Source organism: Schistocerca piceifrons, chromosome 2 (genome assembly GCF_021461385.2).
Source record: "Schistocerca piceifrons isolate TAMUIC-IGC-003096 chromosome 2, iqSchPice1.1, whole genome shotgun sequence".
NCBI lineage: Eukaryota > Metazoa > Arthropoda > Insecta > Orthoptera > Acrididae > Schistocerca > Schistocerca piceifrons.
The window spans coordinates 691450808-691476972 of record NC_060139.1 but is presented as its reverse complement, the minus strand read 5'-3'; the positions used below and the strand labels follow the sequence as shown (position 1 = coordinate 691476972).

The 26165-nt window shown below is 37.0% G+C and overlaps 1 protein-coding gene across 7 annotated transcripts in view; it reads left to right on the top strand.

Moving 5' to 3' along the window:
* The window catches only part of LOC124776699 (rho guanine nucleotide exchange factor 7), a 134303-nt gene that overhangs the window by 105020 nt on the left and 3118 nt on the right, over nucleotides 1–26165 (top strand). For 6 of the 7 annotated variants that reach the window (XM_047251810.1, XM_047251804.1, XM_047251807.1 and 3 more), the window contains one exon: nucleotides 17514–17607. In XM_047251810.1, coding sequence (XP_047107766.1) covers nucleotides 17514–17607 — 94 coding nt within the window. The remainder of the gene's footprint in view (nucleotides 1–17513; nucleotides 17608–26165) is intronic. The other variant, XM_047251809.1, reaches the window with a different exon arrangement.

Genomic DNA, 26165 nt, shown 5'->3' with positions numbered 1-26165 from the left:
TAACTAATGGGGCATGCTGGAAGAGCTGGATGGACTGGTTCCGAGACATTATTCCTGAAAGCTAACAACTACAGTAAAATTCATTGAGTTAATACCTCTTAATCAAGGAGGGCCCTTGCTCGAGGTGGAATCTCTGGACAAGGCGGACCATGAATGGCTTACAGCCCTTGTTCGTTGTCATCTGGTAGCGCAGGAAAACTCGCTTCAATGGGACACTTAGCAGGAAGGGGAGTGCCAAAACAGCCAGTGATGGAATAGTAATAAACTCACGTGGTACTTCTGTTGTGCACTGCACTACACTGCAGGCATCCAGCATCAGGCTTTATACACCTGTAGTCAATAGAAGCACCTCGAGGAGCACAGCTCAGGAAGGTGGCTCAGAAAGATACAGTAGCATTCCTCTTCTTGAACAAACCCTGACAGAACACTGACACTGAACGTTGGGTAAGAATCTTGCTGTTCACGCATATCCCAGTGAAATGCAGCAGACGATGACACGAGCCATGTGGCATTATGTGCGCGAGCTGCTGAGAGCATGGCCGGGTGTATTACCTCTTCAGAAGCGGAACAAGGGACTGCTTGAATGACAGTTCAGTGTGCATGGCATACGGGAAATGTGGCCATCTAAGTTCGCCCTCCGGCAAAGTGATCAGTGAGGGTGTTCGGGGGTGGGGGGCTGGTTTCCAGTGTGCTCAGCCCATCGTCTGTTGCTACACGTGGGGGTGATGGGAAGAATCGTAACAGCCTTAAAACTGCAAACAAATGGGCTTTTATACATACCTGTAATGCTGTCTCCCAACCAAGATAAGGAGTGTAATGACTCTTCTGATTATTACTTAGCACCTCTTGACGATATTTGTTGAAGTCTCTTTTGTCACTGTTGACCTCTTACATACGTAACCTCCAATCAAAATGTAGTTGTTATGTTTGCTGGATCATGGAATGTGACATATATGTCATATATATTCTCATGTTCGAGATGGATTTCCAGTTATTACATTATTAGACTTATTTAAGAAAATGCTTTATTCTGATAAAATTTCATTAAGGAAAAAGCATCATCTGTAAAAAGCCTTGGGATATTTCACCCTTGCATCGTAAATCATTATGCAATCCACAGACAGAAAGGGCCACATTTCATTACTGTAGGTTCTTATTGGACCTATATTTTGTAATGATGTTGTCTCCTTTTCACTATCAAATAACTTCAAGAAAAAGTTGACGTTTGCTTTGAAAATAAAGGGCTGAATAATCTACATATTCACAGAATTCTTTGTAAAATCAAATAGAGACAGGAAATAATAAGGAAGTTTCCCAGTAATATGGGTCTTGGTAATTACATCAGGGCAGGGAAGAGAGTTTAAACAAAAAGTAGTCAACAGCACATGGTATTTGAAAATCTGTTAACTTAGTTGTGGTGTAGAAGGTATTCCATAATTCTAAACTGAAATAAGAAGAGAATGAGAAAAAAGTGTGATCAGTTGGATACTGCAGAAAGTATAGGTACTGGCAAGCTTTTTTTTTTTTTTTTTGTTTTTTGTTTTTTGTTTTTTTTTTTTGTGTTGTACATGTCCATCAGAGGAGGTATATATTTTGTAGGACCACAGTTTTTTAGAGGGAGTGAGGTTTTGCATGAAAAGAATGGTAGTCATAAAAATGGAGGTAACTGTCAAAAGATTTTATAAAAAGATTGGGTGCAGCTAATCTAAGAAAATTGTTTTACTTGTTAAGTGAAATGTAACTGCGTAACTTTAAATGCAAACATTTTAGGTTAGGCTTTACCGTGTCTGTTATTGACATTAAATGAAACAAAAGTTTACTGTTACCAGTCACCGTGACTGGTAACAGTAAACTTGTAGTAACTGCTCAAGTTCACAATGATGAAAATTTTTAATTTTTTCCAGTTATGCAACTAATTGTGGGTTTGTAGGCTCTACGGTACTGTTACCAGTCACGGTGACTGGTAACAGTAAACTTATAGTAACTGCTCAAGTTCACAATGATGAAAATCTTTAATTTTTTCCAGTTATGCAACTAATTGCGGGTTTGTAGGCTCAACGGTAGCTGTCTTTAAGTTATAAAGATAAGTATCAGCATAAGAGGTGCAACCTCCACATTCTTTGACTGTATTAATAACACAGTTAATGCATTATCCAAACTTCAACAGATTTGATACACTTTATATAAAAATATACTTCAGAGTGGGAAACACAGTAATAAGTACTTATCATGACTGACTTGAGATTGAACTTCATGTTTCATCGTAGTTTTTTCCTAAGTCCTTAATTCAGAGTTTTTGAGTTCTGACATGTCCTTTGTTGTAAATGTTTCAAATAAAAATAAATTGCTATAGGCAGTTATCACTATGATTTTTTGTTATCTTTCTTGAGGATTTTTATAATTATTGCAGGATTTATATAATTATTGCGTAATATGAGTGACCATGCTTCACATCTTGTTGCTCCTGTGTGTGGCCTCCAATTTTTTCCCTACCATTGCTTTTACTAAGAAAGTGAATGGTTGAATTCTAAGAAAGTGTTGTTCTATTTATAAAAGACACCACATACAGATCACTTGAGCAACCCATTTTTGAGTGTAGCTCAAGTGTTTGAAAACCTGTCAGGTCAGATTAAAGGAAGATTTTGAAGTAATTCAGAGGCATGCTGCTAGATTCGTTACCAATACATGAGAATCATGGAGATTCTCTGTGAACTCAAATGGGACTCCCTGGAGGGAAGAAGACATTATTTTTGTGCAATGCTGTTGAGGAAGTGTTAGAACCAGCATTTGCAACAGGGTGCAGATGACTCCTACTGCCACCCGTGTAAGAACTGTAAAGACAATATAAAAGAAATCAGGGCTTTTATGAAAGCATACACACAGTGATTTTTTCCCTCACTCCATTTGCAAGTGGAACAGGAAGGGCAATGACTAACAGTAGCACAGGGTACCCTGCACCATGTCCTGTATGGTGGTTTGTGGGGTATGTATGTAGATGTAGATGTAAATAATTTTGCAGACATCAACCTTGGCAGTGTTTGCACCAAAAAACTAATACATTTCATAGTTTGATTACAATGTGATTTATGAAATTTACATACTGTCATTATAATTCTATTGTTGTTATACAATTATCTAGTTTTTAAGTTATCTTTTATATATTCCAGCAATTTCTTAATTACTTTTACAGTTTTAACTTGAACATTCATTTGCTTATGACATCTTCTCCTCTTGCATAGTATGAATGTCAACCTGATAATTACAGAATTTAAAACTTCACAATTTAATGTTATGAAACAGCTGATACCGTTTCCTGTTATCAGTAAATAACAAAAATAACAATATTTCTGTTCGTTTGTACTGTGTAAATCATATTCATTAACATAAGAAATATAAGTTCACTTTGCAATTGGGATGAATTAATTGTAGTTGAGCGAAGCTAAAGTGCAATACAGGTTTCAAGTTTTGTATATAGAACCACTTTCATGTTACGAGAACTTTGCCGCTCTAAGAACCTACCTAATCCACTGCCATATTGCAGGGGAAATATGCTAATCAACAACTATATCCTTTGTGTACTTGATAGAAAAAATACTCATAATTTGAAATGTAGTACACCATTGTGAAGTTAAGAGAACGAGAGAGATTTATGTGACTGTTAATAAAACCCTCCCTAACTGATAGAGGCAATTTATTTTCTTTGAAGTATACACCAAACTAGCTTAGTGCCTGCTGCTTCGCTCTTGAGGGCTGTATGGTTTGCACAGATATTTTTTTAATCGAATTTTTATTTTGCCCACAAATTGCAACATCTTGTAAACTTTTTATGCTAATTAAGGCCATAGAAACATGTTGTTTTCCGAATGTGATTCTGACCAAAAAATTATTCTGGTAGCTGGAGTCAGAGGTCTTTTTCAATCCTGCCTGTTGAGTTCCTGTGGTGATACAGCCATTCAAACTACTGCTCCCTAACACATATTTCTTTACAGTGAAATACTAATTTTCATAGATTTAGCTTCAAATGCGTTTAAATATAACAAAATAGAGGGAAACATTCCACGTGGGAAAAATATATCTAAAAACAAAGATGATGAGACTTACCAAACAAAAGCGCTGGCAGGTCGATAGACACACGGCCAGCACATCTTGGCACAGTGTTACACCGTCCGGGTTATCTGGATACTTCCCACTAACACCAACCTGTCAGAACTCCGGAGATGGGAACTTGCGCCCTTCAGTATTTCCTCTCTTCTCGTTATCCGCCAGGCTTCAACCTCCGCTAATTTCAAGTTGCCGCCGCTCATACCTCACCTGTCTTTCAACAACATCTTTGCCTCTTCACTTCCGCCTCCACTGACATCTCTGCCCAAACTCTTTGCCTTTTCAAATGTCTGCTTGTGTCTGTGTATGTGCGGATGGATATGTGTGTGTGTGCGCGCGAGTGTATACCTGTCCTTTTTTTCCCCCTAAGGTAAGTCTTTCCGCTCCCGGGATTGGAATGACTCCTTACCCTCTCCCTTAAAACCCACATCCTTTCGTCTTTCCCTCTCCTTCCCTCCTTCCTTCCCTCTCCTCTCCTGATGAAACAACCGTTGTTGCGAAAGCTTGAATTTTGTGTGTATGTTTGTGTGTCTGTCGACCTGCCAGCGCTTTTGTTTGGTAAGTCTCATCATCTTTGTTTTTAGATATAAATATAACAAAATATTTTCATAAAAATGTTCATCCCCTTAGGGGTTGAATTTCCAAAAAAGATACAAAAACACACATTTTTTGTTTCTAACAAAGATGCCAAATACAAATTTTCAGAGATTTTCTATCAGAAATGCTTTCTTTATTAAATACACCCATAAAAACTTTCATCCCCTAGATTATTCCCATAGGGCTTGAATTTCCAAAAACACTGAAACACTTACCCCTTCCTAACCAACAAGCCAAATACAAAATTTCTTAGATTTAGCTTTCTTTCATAATGAAATATTTTCATAAAAACTTTCATTCCCTATTACACTGCTTCACTCTAGAGGTTGAGTTTCCAAAAAATGTATATATTTTTTTTAAATTTCTAACCGAGAAACCAAATACAAATTTTCAGAGATTTAGTTTCAAAAATGCTTTTGTAATGAAACATTACCATAAAAATTTTAATCCCCTATTTTAGCACCTCAGGGATTGAATTTCCAACAACACTGAATCATATATTTCTAACTGAGAAATCAAATTCCAATTTTCATAGATGCAGCTTCAAAAAGATGTTAGTTGTGGTTTAATAATGGTCTGTTTTCAAAAAACCTTTCAGCCACTTTTTCTCTCTCCTAGGGCTTAAATTTCCAAAAATGCTGAAACACATGTTTCTTTATTTGCAACCAAGAAACTAAATACTAGCATTTGTAGTTCTAGCTTGAAAAAGGCATTAATAGTGACATGTTTTCAAAAAAAAAAAAAAAAAACCTCCCATCCCCTGTTTCACCCCTTTAAGGGTAGAATTTTGAAAAATCCCTTCTTAAATAATGCCTACAGTATAAGATCAATGTCCTGTCCAAATTTCAAGTTTCTATCCATAGCAGTTTGAGCTGAGCGATGGGGTGTCAGCCGGTCGGGAATTTAAAGACTATGGACTCCTATTCTAGTTTTCAAGTTTCAGTAAATCTATGTTGTTCATTATTGCGATGCCAATAAATGATCATCTTCCTTTCATTCCATTTGATGTAGTTGTTATGTTTGATTACCAAATATATTCACAATTCTGTACCAGTTAAATATGCAACAGCTATTAACGCAACATGAATGGAGCCTAAGAAGAACTTCGGTGCTGTCAGTCTGCCAGATTATCACTAGAATCTGTCTCACATTGTGCATAAAAACTTGCAGCTACTTAGCAATTCAGGCAGTGAGAAGAAATATTCTTTCACTCTTTTGATATAGGCACTGATGTACTCTGTCTTTGTCAAAAAACAATGAATATGGGCAGAAGTACCCTCTACTGCTTTAAAGTTAGTAAGTTCTTTTATGCTATACAGCAAGGAAAAACACTGTTGCTTCTCTAGGCCTTCCCAAAAGCAGGCTTATGTACCAACTGCTTAGAAAAAAATCATCCTGGTGGTGTCCTGTTTGTGATGTTGCTGTTTGTATGCCATAGTGTTTCAAAATATACCATAATGAGGAAAATTATGCATAAATATGGTACATACTTTTTTGGGCAACACAACTTGGTAAAAATATTTAGAATGTCTTCTATTTACAATATACAATAAAAATATTCTTATGAATAGATGCAGGAGGTGTGAACACTTCATATGGCACCCATTCATATTTAATGTTACAATGCTATGTTTTTTTTCTTTTAAAAATGTGCTAAGTTCAAGAGTTCAGTTGCCCTGTCAACAACGTTTGAGGTCAGTTTTGAATGTGTTAATATGCCATAACACATTTTGACCAAGAGTGTAATGCCATGGATTTGATAAATACGGCATAGGAGGGAAAAACGGGGGTTGCAGTTTGCTTTAGAGGTGAGTCTGGAATGACAGTCTGAATATAAACTGTGTAAGCTTAAGTTCACTATATTCTGAGATGAGATGTTACTGGGTAAGCTAGCAAAATATTCTTCCTCATCTGGGATTTGACTGAATAATTAAAAATTTAAAATGATAATGTATAGTCAGCTGGAATTCAGTAGAAGAAAATCAAATGGATTACGAGAGAGTGTAGAGTGTCAAACGTAATCAAAGGTACAATCTTAATCTGTCTGTCTTTCTTAATGGCATTTGATTTGGGGTTGATCTACTATTTGTCTGTGATGGCCACCGCCCCCCTTGGAATGTTTATAACTACTTAACAAAAACTTTCCTACAGAATAACAGTGAGAAAATTTAAAAAAAAAGTTATGATTTATTTCTGCCTGAATCTGTTTGGTACAAGGAATAGAAGATATGTGAATAAGATGTTCACAAGCAGTTCATCACAATGACAAAAACTGAATACCACCTTGATATGGGATATTGTGAGAGAGTCTGGCGAAAGACCTGATGATGCACTATGGGTTTCTAGAAGGTTTGGTGGAAGACATAGTAGACACCTGTAAGACTATATAGTGGTGCAGTGAATTTTGAGGTTTGCTGTTACAGTGTTCATCTTTTTCTCTTGAAAGGCTGCAGTCTTTTGTTGCTCTGTATGGTAATTCCATAGTGTGTAACAGTTGGTTGCCATAATGCATACATTTGGGAAACTGCTGTAGTTATTTCTCATGGGAATACTGCTCCATCCAGAAATTTCCATTTTGTTGGACTTTACACATCGACATCTACCCTCGTGTTAGCTCCCTGTGGCTGCTAATTGCTAGGATATCTTTTGGCTGCATTACTGAATGCGATACCACTCCTGTACACAAACTTTTTTATGGGAGTAGACTTGGAGTTAATAACAAGAGTTCATTGAGAAGGAACTGCACCATACATGCACTAAATACACGACAGAAAAAAAAATTGTTCTTGGATTACATATCCTTGAAGACTGCTCCTGAAGAAATACACTAGTTTGCAGGTTATAATGGCACCAGGCTACTTGCAGAAATAAGTAATTGACAAACCTTAGATTTTCAAATCCGAAAGAAAAGGTTTTTTCCTATTGCATAATTTTTTTTATTTTTTTCCTAGAGTGCCTCGCAGTAGTTTAGAGCCTTTTGCTGCATGTTGCTGACAAGTATATACTGTCACTAATTTCTTGTTTATATTTATTGTTTTGTAATTGTCATTCTGTGAATTAAGCACACTGTGATTTGTTCAGTGATTGAGTATCTGTGGCACACATGGTCCTGCAAAACGGAGGACATTAATAAGAACCATAAAAGCAAGGGATGAACTTTTCATCCACTGGTTGCTACTGCGTTGTACTGTAGGACAAACATTGGTTTAAATTTTATGCAAATGAATGGCTCAGTTTTCAATAAAATATTATCAGCTTTGTAAAAGAATTGGACAGTACGAAGCCTGAGCAACCACATACACCATTCCGAATGAGCCGCAGACTGTTTTTCCTAAATACTAACCTGAATCTTTCATGGCAGTTGGTATCATTTCATTCTCAAGTTACTCCTGACCACAATAAAAAATAAATGCAACCAGAAAATCCACAAGTTAAACTAGCAGTGTATCTTGACTCCCTGATTACGCTACATCTTGTTTTCCTGGTTTTTCTAGTGATATATATCATGTCAAAACAGCCACCATGTGATGAATATTATTATAGAAAGAAATCTTGTTTATTAATAAATAATTTTAGCTAGACTGAAAGTGGAAGCATATTTGGCTATTTGGAGGCAGCTGCACTGTTGGCCTGGTGATGTGAATACTCATGTAAAAGTTACTGTCATACAGATTACAGCATAAATAATAATCATGACCTGCATCATATTTGGTACTGAAAGTACAAATTGTTTTGTTCCATGCTCCCTGCTGCAGTGGACCTGGGTCATCTGTCACGTGGTAACGTACTGCATGATCCAGTCACCCACACAGTATTACAGCCACATTGTACAAATTGCAATAAAACTCGAGCATCGACCTGGTGTTGTGGAAATTTTGTCATTCGTACTCTCAGAAAAACTCATTTTGATTAGATTAATTGCAATATGTTTGTTACTAACAAAATGTGAAAGGAAGTGTTCTGCTTATTTGCATGTCAAATTTTGCTTTTCTGCTTTCAGTGCCAAAAATGTGTTAGTTGCACAGAAAAATGTTACCTGCAGTGTCAATATTGTGCTTTTCTACAGGATTGTAACTGCATGACATTGTGTAGGTTGTTTGTTGAAGAATTTATTTGAAGCATTTCAGTGCAGCACATTTGGATGTGTACTGATTTAGACAGGAAACAGTGATTTTAATAAAGTACCTTTTCCCATTTGGTATAACAAATTTTTTTCTGGGGAATGACACTAACTCCCCTTTCACATTGTAGTTAATTTGTCCCATATGTTAGTCAATTGTCAGCAGCATTTTGTGTTTAGTCAACACACTCAGGGATAATAGAGATCAACATTTAGTCATTTGTGATCTTTTTTACAATAAAATATAGAGAGAAAATATTTTGGCGTATTTATATGCGAAGTCTTGCATGGTGTCCTAGGATTTGTTTTAAAATGGTTATTGTAATAGTGACAGTGAATTTTTTAGATTTTATTGCAGATACCAAATAAAGCTTAAAAATTATTTGTAAGTGTTTCATGCTTTTTATGTATTGGTTGAGATTATATGTTTGTGTATTACTTTTCCTGTGTACAATAAGCTGGTTGAAAGAGCTGCTTCTCATTGCTTAAGTCTATTTTGTAAGATTTTTGAACACTCAAAGAAACTTTGCGAAGGCAGAGAGCAAAGGAGAATAGTATAAGACCAAAATGAAAAGTGAGCACAGAATTTGTGTGTCTTGTGTTATATTCTTGGCAGACAGGTACATATTGACCTTGAGAATGTTAATGGGCTATTGTAAGGAGAATCAGCTGCTGATCCGCATCATTGAACTACTTAAGAGTGATATGGATCTCAGCACAGGTTTACTAAATTTAAGTGGAGGATGAACATGTAGATTTGAGGCATATAAGATATACCTATGAAGCTGATTGACATATTTAGGAAATGCGTATCTCCAGTTTAAATCAAATACAACCAGATTCTGATGCTATGGTTTTGGGACCTACTGTCATGAATGTGTCAGTCAATGTCTCTTTTTACAGTAAGGGAACTAGAAACACATACAGACTGATTTTATTCATTTTTTTTTTTGCAATTGTCTTCCATTGCAGTTACCTGTCAGATAGGCTGCTGTGGGTAATAGTTGCTGCATGACGGAAAGTGCTATACTTATTTTATGTTAAACATTTTGTATATTGTTTGTGCAGGTTAGTTTCTATCGCACTTATTTTGGTTGTGGTATTGTGGTGTGGTGCACAATTTTGAGTGTGTGTGTGTGTGTCACATGATATAACAGTATTTTTTTTAATGCAGAGAAACTGCTACAGTAATACTATCATCTTCTCCTTCAGAGTTGATGTAAAAATACTCGAAACCTAAGCCTTAGAACTAAAACTTTTGATTCACTGTTTATATAAAGAAAAATGTATGTTATAGAATAGAAATCATGTCTGAATGTGGACTTTTTTGACATATGTGCGTCCTTTATAGGTCAAGAAAATGCAAAGGGACACCACATAAGTTTTCACCATTAGATACTCATTAGAGCTTTGCTGCGTCTGTTCATGACTTGATAAAAGAAAAAAAATACAAAATATAAGTAATAGGGGGAGTAAAGATAAAAATCCAATATAGTTGAGATGTTGAATATTCAAGAGGCACACTGACAAGACTGAAAACATTGTTCAGCTTTCTGCTGATGTCCTTTCTAAGAGATAACTAATATGGAATACACAAGGCCGTGCAGAAAAGTAATGCCTCCTAAATTTTTATGTGAAAACTTTTGAAGCTTTCTAAATAAAACAAACGTTATTAACATTTTGCATATTTATTCTTCTTGTCTACATATTCACTCCTCAAGCTAATCACCCTGGCAACAAACACATTTCTCCCAAAGAGAGACCAGTTTGTTTATACCATCATTGTAGAATGTTGGACTTTGTGCCCTGCTTCACTATCAAAGTGAAGTCCTCAAAGATGTTCTGTAAGTTTTAAAAACAGATGAAAATTGGATGTGACTTAAGTTTGGCGTATGTTCAGTGACAGCGAGCCCAAGGTGTTGGATTGTTGCAGGTGTTGCAGTGCTCATGTGTGGTCTCACATTGTTAAGCTGAGAGAGAGGGTGCTCCATGTGTGGGTGGTTAGGAACTTGATTACAGCACACTGTTTCTCATGCACTACTGTAGCTATGTTACACACTACCACTCAGAGCCCTCTAGCGGCAGAGGCTTTGAAGCTTGTGTCAGCAAATCAGGAAAATCTACCAAGTAATGTGTGTGACATATAATACCTCAACTGATGTTCAGAACAGAACAAAAAATTCAGAGGCATTACTTTCCAGCATGCATTCATACATGTATTGTTTCATTGTGTTGGCCAGAAGAGCTGCAGTTTAGGTACAATGCAGTTTGCTGGGACAAAGTAGCCCTGCAGGTACTGTGTCTGAATGTGTATTCTGAAGGAGGACATCATTTTTATATGCTTACTAAACACTGAATGTCTTAACTGTACAGTGAGATTTTACCTTTACTTCTTCTATTAAATATTGGGTGGTGCGAAAGTCACTGGGCACAGGGCACTGATTTAAACAAAAGATGAAATTTATTACAAATACACGCAGCACCTACAATTATTTGTTACATTCAAACAGTTTTCCATCTTCATTAGCACATATTTTAAGTCTTTTTGGAACACTGTTATATACTCTATGGCATAGTGTGGTATCACTGTCCAAATCATGAAATGTGTCGTGTATGAAGTCTTTTAGTTGTCAATATTTCAGTAAGTGCAGTTATGTCTGTTAACTATCCACTTAACTTAAAATTGGCCTTGTCAGAGCAAATAATTTTATTGTACAGGTTAGCATCAATCCACAAAACTGAAGAAGTCAATTTGGATCACCTTCAAGTAACCCATGTCGTAAATGGTGAATGTAAACTTTAAACTTCTGTTTGTGTAACAGTCATTGCACTGATCTTCATGATAACTCCAGCTCAGTTGCTAACTGTCTGGCTGATTTTTGCAGACTTTGGGTCACAGCTAAACAAACCCGCAATTCATTTTCCTCAGTTGTTAGTATCATTGGTGGCCAGATCTTGGTGCATCCATAACAAATCCACGTTCTGCAAACCTATCTCGTGTATCATGCACTGTCTAGATGGTGGTTTTCATCTAAAGTGTCTTCTCCATTCATTAACAACTATAGTAGAACCACTTTTATAAAATGTTTTTAATGCGAAAATTCTTTCTTTAACATTGTGACAGTTTGGAAAACTACAGCTGTAAATGTGTCTTGCAGATCACATTTCAACAATTCACTATTTTGATTACTGTGTTTGTCTTTTTTCTCATTGCATCATATAGAAATTTGACGAGGCGTAATTATACCATTTGATAATACTTCGTACTGTACTTCATCTTGCTTTTACTTTTTTGTTTTTTCTTAACCTACTGTACAGAAACTTTTGCACCACCCTGTATATTCCACCAAGGAATTTTCATTAGCCTTTATGAGAGTTTCGTAGTAATTATTTTAACGGGACCAAAAAAAGAAAGAAAGATAAGTGTTTAACATCCTGTCGACAATGATGTCGTTAGACATGGTAACTGAAAATCTCAGATTTCTAGGGTGTTAATCTGAATGAGAATAATTTATCATGACTTTCACATGTATTAATGGTTTGTTCCATTACTTCATCATATAAAATATTTTATTTAAGGGTTAAAACAAACAAACTGCAAATTTTCTACTGTTTATTTTTTACAAACTTATTTTTGTATTATGATACCACCATCAGGTAACCTGCTGATGAGCATCCACAAAGATGCTAATATGTAGGTGAACCACTCTCTGAAAACTAAAGGGATTGAAAACGTGTAGAGCTCCGAGTCGTAATGAGAGCTACATAAAATGTTAACTTACGCTGTGTGTCAGCACTTACAATTAAATGTTACTTAGTTAATTGGTGGCTGATGATATAAATGAGAGTACCTAAAAATAAATAGCTGTACAGTTGTAGAGCAAAAACCTTTATGGCCTGCTAATTACAGGCCCAATATTACATTATTAAGAATGAATTAACACAAATTGTAATAGGTTACAGCATCAATAGTACAGAGATAAGATTTACATTACAGGGCAAGAATTTATCTAAATAATGAGTTAATATCAATTATAACATATACATTGCTTGAACACAACATTAAAATGTAATATATGCTTGTATACTATGTTTAACACCCTTGTGTCTCAAGACATTTTTCTTTAACCTTCTGATGTACTAGAAAGATACACACTGTAAATAATAGAATGACATAATGTGGAATGCCAACTATGAAATGCAACTCAATTTTTTCCTGGTTTTAATTTCTATAATTTGTGGAAATTGATATGAGAAAAGCCAGAATAATTCCTTGAAAAAGAATAATAATCATTTCCTTTCTCAATTTCTTGGCTAAGATAAGCTAGCTAGTGTTGGTATCTAATTCATTGACCAACTGTTGAGACCTCTTACAATTTTTTTGTGCCTGCTCTTTTTTTGCAAGTATGTCAAAAAACACATGCCTTCCAGCTGTATAATGTTGTGTTACACATCCTACATTGCAACATTCATTCCATTTTGCAGCCCCTGAATAAATGTTAACACAAGATACATAAACGAAAATTGGTTTGAGCTAATAGCAGCTTTTGTGACTCGAAGCTCCCAAAACCGATTTAAATATGGCTTTTCCCTTTATAAAATGTTATTTGAACACGGATGTGTGAAAAGACTACTATTCCAATTTATACCAGAACACACACACACACACACACACACACACACACACACACACGTACATGTGTGCTTGCACACATCAGAGAGGGAATCGTATTTTGGATTCCTTTTGCTTTCTTTTATTTATTTTTGTAAATAATACATATGCTTATTTGAGGCCTCTGTTAAGTTTAATTCACGATTGTCTTGAGTGATTCCAACTCATTGATAAGGCTAGTGGTAATTTTTTCATGAGTTCATGTGAAAAAATGCCACTAACATTCAAATTAGTCACAATCCACTTGTATTCCTCCTGGATTTCTGTTTAGACAGTATCTGCATGTATTCACTTTCAAAGGTTTCTAATTTTTATATGAACTCTGTACATTATGAAACACTATAAATACTTCATTTTTATTTACTGACCATACCCAGATAGAAACACCTACATCTATGTGTTACTTAGGTAAGGATACTCAATGCACACAATTCAGTTTTTGACAGCATCTGCTGACCCAAATGATGCGTGCATTAAGTTGGTAAGATGAAGTTATCCTCAACTTAAAGGTTAGTTGGAGCACCATAGTGCTTTACTAAGAGTTGCCCTATTTTTGGTATGCCATTATCTTCCTCCAGCCTTTCAAGCAACTTACCGAGAAATGGGGGACCCGTAGTTTAAGGGGGACTCTAAATCATAGGGCAACTAGGCATTTTTCACACTAAGAAATCACTGCCAATAGTGAAAGAGGTAGTAAGTGACAAAATACATCATGGACCAACTAGGAAATGAACCTGGGAATTTTGTATTTGTAGTTTGCACTTGCCCACTATGCCACCAAGCCTCACCTAATAGATAATGGCAAAAAGTTTTTGGTTATAAATTATAAGCAGGTGGTGTTACTGGGAATGTATTGTGTTCAGCGGTATGGAGAAAGGCATGGATACGCCATAGGACCTAACTAATGAGGATCTGAACTTAGTAATTCAGTTGGACAAACATCAAAAGCAGGAATATCTTATAGTCTCACTATGTAATAGTCCTGACTAAGAACACTCGTATAAGTTCTTGGGTTATCATGACATAATCATCTACACATTAATTTTATTAGTATAATACATCAGATGGGTGAAGGAGATTGTAAGAAAGTTGTCTGTAGCAATAACATTCAAGGAATAAATGATCAGATTGTGACTGCTGAAGTAAATTTAATGCTGGTTTTCCAATTTGGAATATTTTTATGTAGGAAATGCATATGCATCCTGAGGCTCTTAAGACTGCACGTTCTTCATGAGGAGATGGATACAAGTAGCTGTGGGGTTTGTTATGGAATCAGATTTATAGTGCATCAAGTGTCTTATGGGGATATTCTGAATCTGTAGTTCAGTGTGAAAATTCTGGATTACATGATACCAGAGGAAGTCGCTGTAATTAGCATTTCCCTTTAACACCTTTGAAAACTTAAGTTAATTTTTTAATTTGTAAAAAAAAAAAGGTAATTTAAAAATATGCAAAATATGGAATACAGAGATCTATGGTGTGCTTTTGGCTGTTCAGGCAAGCTACTGATACTATTTTATACATAAAATTATTTAAGTGGATAGATAAAAGATATCTACTCACCAAGCGGCAGCAGAACACACACATAAAAGGTGGTTGTCACTGGCAAGCTTTTGGAGCAAGTGGCTCCTCCTTCAGGCAGAAGAATTGAAGGGGAAGGAAGAGCAATGAAGGAAAAGGACTGGAGAGATCTAGGAAAAGTGGTAGATTTTGGCAAAGTCACGCAGAACCGCAGGTCAGGGGAGACTTACTGGACGGGATGAGAAGGAAAGACTGATTCAGTCTCTCCTTCTCATCCCACACGGTAAGTCTCCCCTAACCTATGGTTCTGTGTGACTTTCCCAAACTCTATACCATTTCCTAGACCTCTCCAGTCCTTTTTCATCACCCCTCTACACTCCCCTTCTGCCTGAAGGAGGAGACACTGGCTCCGAAAGCTTGCCAGTTGCTACCATCTTTTATGTGTGTGTTCTGCTGCCACTTGGTGAGTAGGTTTGTTTTATCTATACAATTAAATAATTTTGTCTATAATTGATTGTTTTCATTGGTATATTGTTGTGCATAATATTTAGACGACCAAGTTGTCTTAATGAATTGCTATGTGTACTCGCAGAAAGATCTCTGGATCGATTGTCGAAATATTGAACTGAAATTGGAATCAACAACTTAGAAAACCACCTCAAAGCACACCATTAATCAATCATACCAAAAAAAGCTGAGAGGTAAGATAGAGAGTTACCATTTTTACTTTAATTGAACTTTTAGCCAAGTCACAGTAGTTTAATTTTATGCACTCTGCGTCTGCATGTAGGTGCTAATCTGTTCTCCAAATTGTTTCTCACCTTTTACAAGTTCCATAGTATCTTCATTATGAAATAACTTGCTACATGAGAGGCAGCCCTTAAAACCAAGCTCGTGGTGCTAAATTTATACAATAGTACTTCTACAATTATTTTACTACATTGTACAGATAAAATTGTTCCTAATGTTAATTTATGCAAATTAATATTTTTTGAGGAAAAAATAAGTAAACTTACATGTTACAATTTTCTTGATGAATACATTCTTGTTGCAATTTGTAAATTTGAATGACTGTTAAGTCATTTACAAAAATATAATTTACATCTGAGATTCATACAATTGTAGCAGATGGATTGAGTCATACCTTTGTACTAGTAGTTTTGCTGCTTACAGAAATTGTGTATGTCAAAAGCACATTTTATGTTGTACACTTGTTGTTGTCGTTGTTGTTGTTGTTGTTCTGCATACAGTGTTCTGAAAATCTCAAAAATTATGTTTGTACTTGATGGATCTGAACTGTTCTTAGTGTGGAACATACAGAAAATTTTTGAAAAAATATGATGTGTAAAGATATTGTAAGTTGTGATAAAACCAATTTTATTTCAGAATTTGGATGTTACATTTTTTTATATGTTTATACTTGTTTACTATTGCAAAAATATATTTTGTTCATATATTAAAAGTTATTCAGAATAATTATTTATTCATAATAAAATAACTTAATTGATATTTTGTCTCAATTCATACCCACCACAAATATTCCTTACATTAGGTAAACTAACTTTGAATTACACTTTGACAACATAAATTAACAAGCTGACTTACATGCCAAAATGAAATATATGACAGTCAGTGGAAAGAGTATGAGGACATGTAATTGAAACAAGGAAAGTTATAGCAAAATGTTTTGTTAGTCTGATATTTGCACTGATATGACATCATGAGTGCCAACTTAAAAAAAAAAGCCAGAAAGTTACACCAATTATGTTTTGAGAGGTGTTTCATCAGCCTGTCTTTTCGAGTTATAGGCTTCATATGACTCTTTATTGTTCCCCCCTTCTCCGACCTGTTCTCTCTCTCTCTCTCTCTCTCTCTCTCTCTCTCTCTCTCTCTCTCTCTCACACACACACACACACACACACACACACACACACACACTGCTCCCTGTCCCCTGTTGTGTGTGTTGTATCCTCTGTTTAGTAAAGTCTTTGGTCATAGTGTCTTAAGGAAACTGATTCTTTTAATTGCTCATAATTTGAGCACAGCTGAAAATAGACATTTATGTAATGTAACAAGATAATGAAGCAGTAACATAGGTAAAGAAAATATTACAATAAAAAATACAATTGGCAGTGGTTGTAATTTTTTTATTTAAGGAATATTCATAGACATACGAGAAATTTAGAATTAACTTTCAGATGCGTATTGCAATAGCTTCCTCTGGATAAGAGAGAGAAATTACAGGAGCATCAAAAGTTCATCTGTTTGAAGCCATCTCTGTTCCTTATTTCATAAATAAAGAAAATAGTCACCAACTTTTTAATTGTGTGGATGTAGCCAATAGATCATTTGTGATCTTTTCCTTCCAAATATGAAAGTTATAAATATTTTTCTGATATTTTGTATGAGCTACCATTATTTTGCTAACCACAGGCAATGTAATATATTACTTTGAATGTTCTGCTTAACATAATGTTGTAATGATTGGTTCTTCTCATTTAGCAGCATTAATGGATAATCCACAACTGCTGATTGCAGAAGAAGAAAAAATTATAATTGAAGAAACAGAAGGAAACCAGACAATTGTGGAGGAAAAGTGAGTGTAACTTATTAGTCCAATACATTGCTAAGAATAGTATTTCATTTGTTGTTTCAGTAAGTTTTATCTGAAAACACAGTATCAAGAGGTTTAATAAATGTTTTTCTTTTCACAACTGATAACAAAATTAATTTAAAGTAAGGATTATGACACTGTAAATTGTGTATTTCTCAGATCTTTTATGGATATTTTCCGGTGTTTAGCATGCAGAGTATCTGGTTTCACATACATTTATTTGTCTACAAGAAATTAGAAGAAAGAAATACTCTTGGGTGGTACAAAATGAGTCCAGCTGTGTAAGAACAATCAGGACTTAGTTGCCAGTAAAAATCACAGCACCCAAAGATCTTTGGACTAAGAACATGAAACTAATTATTAAATTAATCATCACATACTGTATATGACATTTTCTTTGTGGTACTAATATTTTTACGTGATAAAATTAAGCTAAAAGAGCCTCTATATGCTGTACAACCAGCCATAAAATGCTATGCATATTAATTACCAAACTGTATTCATGTGATGCCTTAATTCATTGAAAGTGACTGGTGGCAACTCCAACCATACATGTGTTCATTTGATAAAATATTGGATGAATAATGATGTCAAAGAATGGGTGACACCTGTAATTTGGAACAGATTGCAAATATTGTGGCTGGCTTGGGGCTTGACAGTATTCTGTCAGAGTTTTGCAACATGTGCCATTTCATGTATGATGTATTCCCATGTTGTTCAGCAATGAGCAGTTCATCAGTGCATATCAAGTACAGTTGCAAATGTGTTCAGTGCCAATATAGAAAATGATACCAGCCTTAGGGTCTATATGATAGTACCAACTGAACACCTGTACACTTCTTCAGCCATGTGAGCAGAACCCTATGGTATGCTGTAAATGTTCCCAGACTCTCAGCTGGCCAACAACATGCTAGATGTGGTGTAATATCATTAGCGAACTGAGGATTTCGTTCTGAGTGCATCTGCATCTATACTGTACAAGCGAGTGGTGAAGGGTTCTTCTGGTACCACTGTATTTTTCTCCCTTTCCTACCCATCTCCTCCTGGGAGATACACTCTTAAAATTTCAACAGGAAATGCCTTCATGATGCACAACACACCTCTTATAACACCTGCCACTATAGTTTGTAGTGTACCTCTGTGCAGCTACTCAAGTGCCAATAATCTTACAACATTTGATGCTTGTCTGTTTATTATTGAGCATTATCTGGGCTAATGTATGGTGTGACTCAAGCACACTAAACTCTCATTTATCTGGCTCTCAGTAGTCCACCGACAACCAGTCTCAAGTCATCGAAGCAGAAATGACACATTCAATAATGAATGCTCATGTGCAACAATGTTGTTGCTCAATTACAATGTTAAACAATATTATACATGTTTGAAATTGTTACAGTTAAGTATCATTGTTTGTAGAAGGAAACATGTTAACTAGACCTCAAGCAGAAAATTGAAATTAGATATAAGCTGAGCAGAGGTTCTTTGCAGAAAGCCAATGCTGCTGAGTACAGTGCTGGACAAGCAACTAGTTATGACCAAACTTCAACTGACAAAGAGATAATCAAAAGCGGACAGGAAAGTTATGAGGAAAGTGATGATGAAAAGGACACAACAAGATAGAACATGAAGATATCTCACACTGCTGGTTCTGAATCTGCAGAGTACATTATGCAACAATCAGAAACATGCAGTACCAATGTAATGCTGATAAAGCATACTGCCTTCGCTTATCATTTTTGTGATGACTAGAAATTTGGGACATGTTTCATAGTGAGTGATACTGTCACATATGTACTGGTAGACACTCAAAAGAACTGAGTTTTCTATGAAAATGAATATATCTTTGGCTTTAATAAAGTGCAATCACTTTGTGTTTACACTAAATTTAAGACACTGTGAATAATCTGGCATTTCCACTAATCCGGCACCCATATGTGCAAGGAATGGCCGGATTAGCAAGAGTCTATTGTAGTTCTTTGCAGTCTGGAAGTTCACATACCGTTCCCAAGTGCTGGCTGTTCAGTAATATGATATCATAAAAATTAAAGTTTCTGTGACCTCCCGTACTGCCATCATCAGATATCAACACAGTCCGGCTGCATAAAATATGAAAGTACTCCCTTGGGTCATAACGACAAAACTTCATATTATGTACGTGTGGTTACCACTTCCTCTGATAGGATATAAGCAGGTGTAATGCAATTTTCTATTCCTTGCACAGGTAGGATCCACTGTCTCAACTGTTAAATTTTCTGCAATGTGAGTCTGTATTAGTATACAAGGAAGTAAGATTGAGATTTAATGCTCTCCTTGCACAGGTAGGGTCCACTGTCTCAACTGTTAAATTTTCTGCAATGTGAGTCTGTATTAGTATACAAGGAAGTAAGATTGAGATTAAATGCTCTGTTGATGGCAAGTGCATCAGTGATGCTGTTCAAACCCAGATTGGGAGGGAGAATGGGGATGGAAACCTGCCATGTGCTTTTAAAAGCAACCATTCTACCAATCAGCTAGCTTTGATTTAGCTAAGTTATTTGTCTGTTGGTTCAAGTATGTAGAATGCCAGGCTTCCTAATCGAACAATGGCATCACCATTTGAAGATTTCTCTGTTAGGTAATAATACAGGGTGTACATAAAGTCCGGGAACACTTTCAGTTATTTATCGCGCAAGAACTGAACATTGTACAGATGTCATACCTATTGCATTTTGAAGAGAAACTTCTACAGACATTTGGTATGTGAACCATGAGTGACCCGGCAGACGTCAGTATGGTAATTGAATTCTCGCCATACCTGTCCCAGCATGGCATTGTCGACTATGGCAGTAACTTCCCTTATTCTCTCCCAGAGCTCTGCTACATCACGTGGTAAAGGCGGTATATACACCAGATCTTGACTGCGTCCCTACAGAAAAAAGTCACACGGAGTGAGATCTGGTGATCGGGGAGGCCATTTCATGAAACAGCTGTCCCCGTCTGTAGCATGGCTGATCCACCGATACAGCAGCCCCATGTTCAGGTACCTATGAACTTCACGATGAAAATGGAGTGGAGCCCCATCCTGCTGAAAGGTAAATGGAGAGTCTGATTGCATTTGAGGCATCAGTCATTGCTGCAACATGTCCATGTAGGAATATTCAGTGACAGTGCTGTCGGCGAAGAAGGATGGCCTGTACAGTTTTCGACATGACAAGGCACAAAAAAACATTTACCTTTGGGGAATCACGCTCAAATTCAGTGCATTCGTATGGACTTTGTACCCCAGATTCGACAATTATGCCTGTTCGCTTTCCCCTTAGTGTGAAAAGTGGCTTGGTTGCTAAACATTAAACGATCAACAGTGCCATCCTCATCATTCAACTGCTGCAACTGCAAACAAAACTCAAAACTGTTGTCTTTGTCATAAGCTTTGAGCTTCTGCACTTTGTCTTCATCATTGAGCTGCTGCATTAGCTCCAATTTGAGTGGTTTCATAGACAGCTTCTGTTGTAGGACTATCCACACTGTCATTGGAGCCATTTTGAGTTCGTGGGATGCCCAATGTGCCATTTTCTTTGGACTCCTTATGAGCATCTCTCGTACGCACTCCACATTCACTTCACTCACACTGGGACGTCCGCTTCTCTTTGCCGGGCACAAGGAACCCATCATAATGAATTTGTTGTGCCAGTGGTAAATGGCCTTACTTGTTGGTGGCTTCTTACCATACTTGGTTCTAAACATCTGTTGAACAGCTGCTTTTGTCGATCTCCAACACACAGAAAGCTCGCTCCGCATCTGAACTCGCCATGTTTGCGATTAGCGCTGACTGTCGTCAAATTACCAAACTACGCTGTGGCGATATACATGAAAAAAGACTTTCAAGGTTTCTCTTCAAAATGACATGCGTATGATATCTGTAAAATGTATAATTGAAGGTGTTCCCTGTACAATAAATGGTATGCCCCCTCAAAGTCTTGCATTTTTCATAAATGGCAATGTAGAACAATGTTAGCCTAAGTTGTGAATTGTGCATGTTCCTCTAACACAAGGTTAATGTGCGACTTTAAAATGACTTATGTACACATGTATGATCATAATTTAGTGTATTTATCACAGTGATTGCAGTCAAAGCAACTTTTATATGTGACCTTTCATGCTTTCCCGACAGAGGTGTTGCAGATACACTTCTTGGGTTTGCCACTGGATTGTTTTGTACAAATTGCACATTATTTCAACAATGGAACTGCTTAACATCTTCAGGTAGTGGTAGTTGCCGCTGTCACTGCTGCAAGGTGTGGTAGATGATAATCGTGTGACAGTGTTGAAATTCAGCAGGCCGGGAGTGGCCAATTCACGTGCCTGGGACAACGCTTGCAGTTGGAGGAAAGCGGCACTCCTAGTGCCCCCTGCTGGAAGCCGTAGAAAGGTCTTCTGTGCACGTGCTGTGGGCAATGGCTGTGCTGCCAGATGCTCCTGTGGTTAAAAACTGAATTAAATCTCATCAGTGCGTTGCGTCGAGCCATAAATAAAAATTTCTTGTTTTCCCTATTTTGATTTAATGGCAGTGTGCTTGATTCCAGGCAACACTTAATTGAAAATCTGCGTGACTGTTGGTAACACTGTCTGCTGTATGGATGTGTATGGCATCCTTAATAATACAGTCGCAGAAAGATCATGGCGGGGATAAAATTTCAGTCTTTTCGTAAAACATATGATGCCCTTTGTTCAGGTAGTGCTCTGCTAGTGCTGATTTATCAGGTTGACCCAGATGTGTATGACGAATGTTGTTCAACGCAACATTCTTGTACTTGTCTGCCCAATATAAGATTTTCCACATTGCGTGGGACCTTAAACATGCCACATTCCCTAAGACCATGGTCATCTTCGACCAAGCACAATAAATTCCTCAGTTTTGCTAGTGGCCAAAAAACACACTTGATGTGCCTTTTTAGGGTTCTTTTTATTCTTGAAGACTTGCCACAAAAGTAGGGCAAGAACCCCGTTGAATGGGTGCCTCCTCATCTTCATTAACGTCTGTTCTTTGAATTTGCTTTGAACAGAAAGCATGGCATATCTGTCTTATCGGAATTGCCATCCTGTTGGAATAGCATTCTTAAGCCTTGTAGCTCACCAAGTAGACTGTCGGCACCTAAGATTGCAGGTGCTATATGCACCAAAGAGTATAAGACACTATCGCATTGTGCAGGGCAATGATAACTTGTGGCCTGCAACTACAGCTCCATTTGAGTTGATTTGTGATAGACACTACATCCCATTATACCATCGACATTTCTGCTGACCATGACGTGGAGGAATGGTAAAATGCCATCCTTCTCCACTTTCACTGTGAACTATATATTGGAATAGAGCAAGCCACACCAAGAAAGTTTAACACCAGCTCAGCAGAAAGGAAAGCTCTGTCAGACTTGAGAGCAGACAAAGACCTTGTAATTTTACCTGCCAACAAGGGGAATGTCAACATCTTTCTCTCATGAGCTGAATACAACAGCAAGGTTGTGGGCTGCTCGATGATCTTGCTTGTTGCATGCGAACAGACGATTCAAGTGGCAAGATCCAGATCCAGAGAAAAACATTAGATCTTCTCAAGAAGACTTCTATTCCTTCTAAAGTCATTAAGAGCCTACACCAACAGGCTGCAGTTTCCCCAAGACTGTAGGGCCTACCCAAGATACGTAAGGATGGGACTCCTCTTCTTCCAATAGTGATCAACGTTAGAGCTCCTATTTATTTTCTGGCCATACATCTTGCTACACTGTTGTGCCTTTCATAGCCAAGTGTGATCACCATATCTGCATAGCCAAGTGTGATCACCATATCTGGAATTTAGAGGACTTCATAGGGCACCCGTAGATGCGTATGCTACAACTGTTGAATCTTTTAGTTAGTTTTGACATTGTATATTTATGAAAGTACCTCTATGGGACTCATTAGAGCTTATCAGCAGACAGTTTGAGAAAGGCATTGTGACAGCGTTTAAATATGTGCTTACCTCAACTTATTTCTTATTCAGTGATCTGTATTTTGAAGAAATGTATGGTGTCACCATAGGAAGTCCTCTGTTTCCCATGGTGGTCAACTATTTAATGGAAGACTTTGAGGAAGAAGCACTGCAGTTGGCAAGTCTCAAACCTTTCAGCTTCTGGTGGTAAGTAGATGATACATTTATGGTGTGGCCCCACAGAATAGAGACAGTGCCTGTATTTCTCTGGCATCTGAACTTGCTCCATCCCAATACGCAGTTGGCAATAGAAGTGGAGAAGGATGGCATTTTACCATTCCTGGATGTCATGGTCAGAAAAAAAGTTGATGGTACCCTGGGACAGAGTGTCTACTGCAAATCAACTTACACAGAACTGTATTTGCAGCTCACAAGTTGTCATCACCTTGCATAACACAACAGTGTCTTACACTCTTTGGCACATAAATTACATGTGGTCTCAGATGAAGACAGTCTACTTGGTGAGCTACAATACCTAAGAACAGTATTACAACTAAATGGCTATTCTGATAGACAGATACACCATGCATTCCATTCTAAGCAAATTCAAAGCACAGATGTAAATGAATATGTGGAGGCACCCATTGCAACAGAGTTCTTCCCTATTTTGGTGGCACAGCTTCAAGAATAGAAAAAAGGCATGACATCAAGTGTGTTTTTCGGCCACCAGCAAAATAGAGGAATTTAGTGTGCTCGGTCAAACATGACTGGGGCCTTACTGAATGTGGCGTCTGTAGGCAGATATGTGCAAGAATGTGGCATCGAATACCATCGTCATACATGCCTGGGGCAACCTGATAAATCAGCACCAGCATTGCCCAAACACAGGGCATCATATGTTTTACGAAAAGACTGAAATTTTATCCCCACCATGATATTTCTGCGACTGTGTTGCTAAGGATGCCATACCTATCTGTACGGCAGACAGTGTTACCAACAATGAGGCAGATTTTCAAGTAAGGGCCACCTGGAAGCCATTTAATCAAAACAGGGAAAACAAGAACTTTTGATTTATGGCTCAATGCAATGCACTGCTGAGATTTAATTCAGCTTTTAACCACAGGAGTGTCTGGTAGCACAGTCATTGCCTACAGTGCATGTGCAGAAGGCCTTTCTGCGGCTCCCAGCATGGGGCACTAGGAGAGCCACTAACTCCAACTGTAAGCATTGTCCGTGCAAGCGCTGTGCCTGCTCCCAGCCTGACAAATTTGGACGCCCTGTGTGATTATCATCAGTCGTGCCTTGCGGCAGTGACAGCAGCAACTGTCACCACCTGAAGATGTCAAGCAGTTGCACTGATAAAATATTGCATGACTTATGCAATATGATCCAGCGGCAAAACCCGAGAAGTGCATCTTTTATATATTTTCATAAAAGTGAAAAATTATCAGTAGTAAAAGAGGAGAAGCCAAATAAGGAAGGCACAGAGAAACAGAAGATTTTTATGTAGTATAAACATTGTTTGGGGGCTACATACTTTCAAATTATATTCCTATTAAATGTACTTGAGTTATTCTTCACACTTAGAGCTCTAAATTTATTTAAACTAGAATGCAGTGATAAAGCCTGAAAATGAACACTGAATTTCTTTCCATAATCCACAGTTCTCCTAACTAATTAATCTATATTGGGAATTTGCTGACTGCACAAAAGTCCTTATCTCCATGAATTCCTTTAGATAGGATTTTATGCATATTAGTTTGAGGGCTCCTATAGAAATATTACAGCGAGAAAATAGGTGGAGCCTGCCACTTTTTAGTGTTCTTGATGACTTTTGTGCTTACAATTAGTTTTAGGATCAAGCCAATCTTCAGAGGGGAACATACATTGCCTGTGAAACTTTGTTTTTTCATAAATGGAATATGTTGTTCCAGCAAAATAACACATAAGTCCGTACATACATTTATCTTAGAAACAGACAGATAAATTATTTATTAGATAATATTATGACTACTTACTGTCTTAAACATATTGATACAAAAGTTGAGATGTATATAATTTCAAACCTGAAGTCGTTAAAACAGTGCTTTCATATATGGTTTTCTCCTAGTTTTTGTGCCTTGTATTAGATACATCTGGTGTGCAGAAAGTTTCAGGAATTGCTAAGCAAACCAAGAACTTGGCTTCACCATCTGTACTGGCCTTTAATGGAAACTGTATTTTGGTAAAGGCCTATACGATTCACATGCATTATTGTAAATCAGCATCATCTGCCACTTAGCACACTCTTCAGGGTAAAGATCTTCTCAAAATTTTCCCATGTGTTATGATCTTCAACTATACACATCCATGTAACTGCAGCATGTTTTCTAATGTCATGTACCCACCTTCCATTAGTCTCCATCTATTCCAGTCTCTTGAAAGCCAGCAAAGAATTTGTTTGGTTCATCTACCATCCATTCACTTGGCTACCCATTTAACACTGTCACCTGAACCATTTGTTTGTTTTCCTATCTCTTCTGGTAAGTCTCAATGTGCAAGTCTTCTATTCTCACTTACCATTACAAAAGTTTTAGAATGTTTTTTACATTAAAAGTAC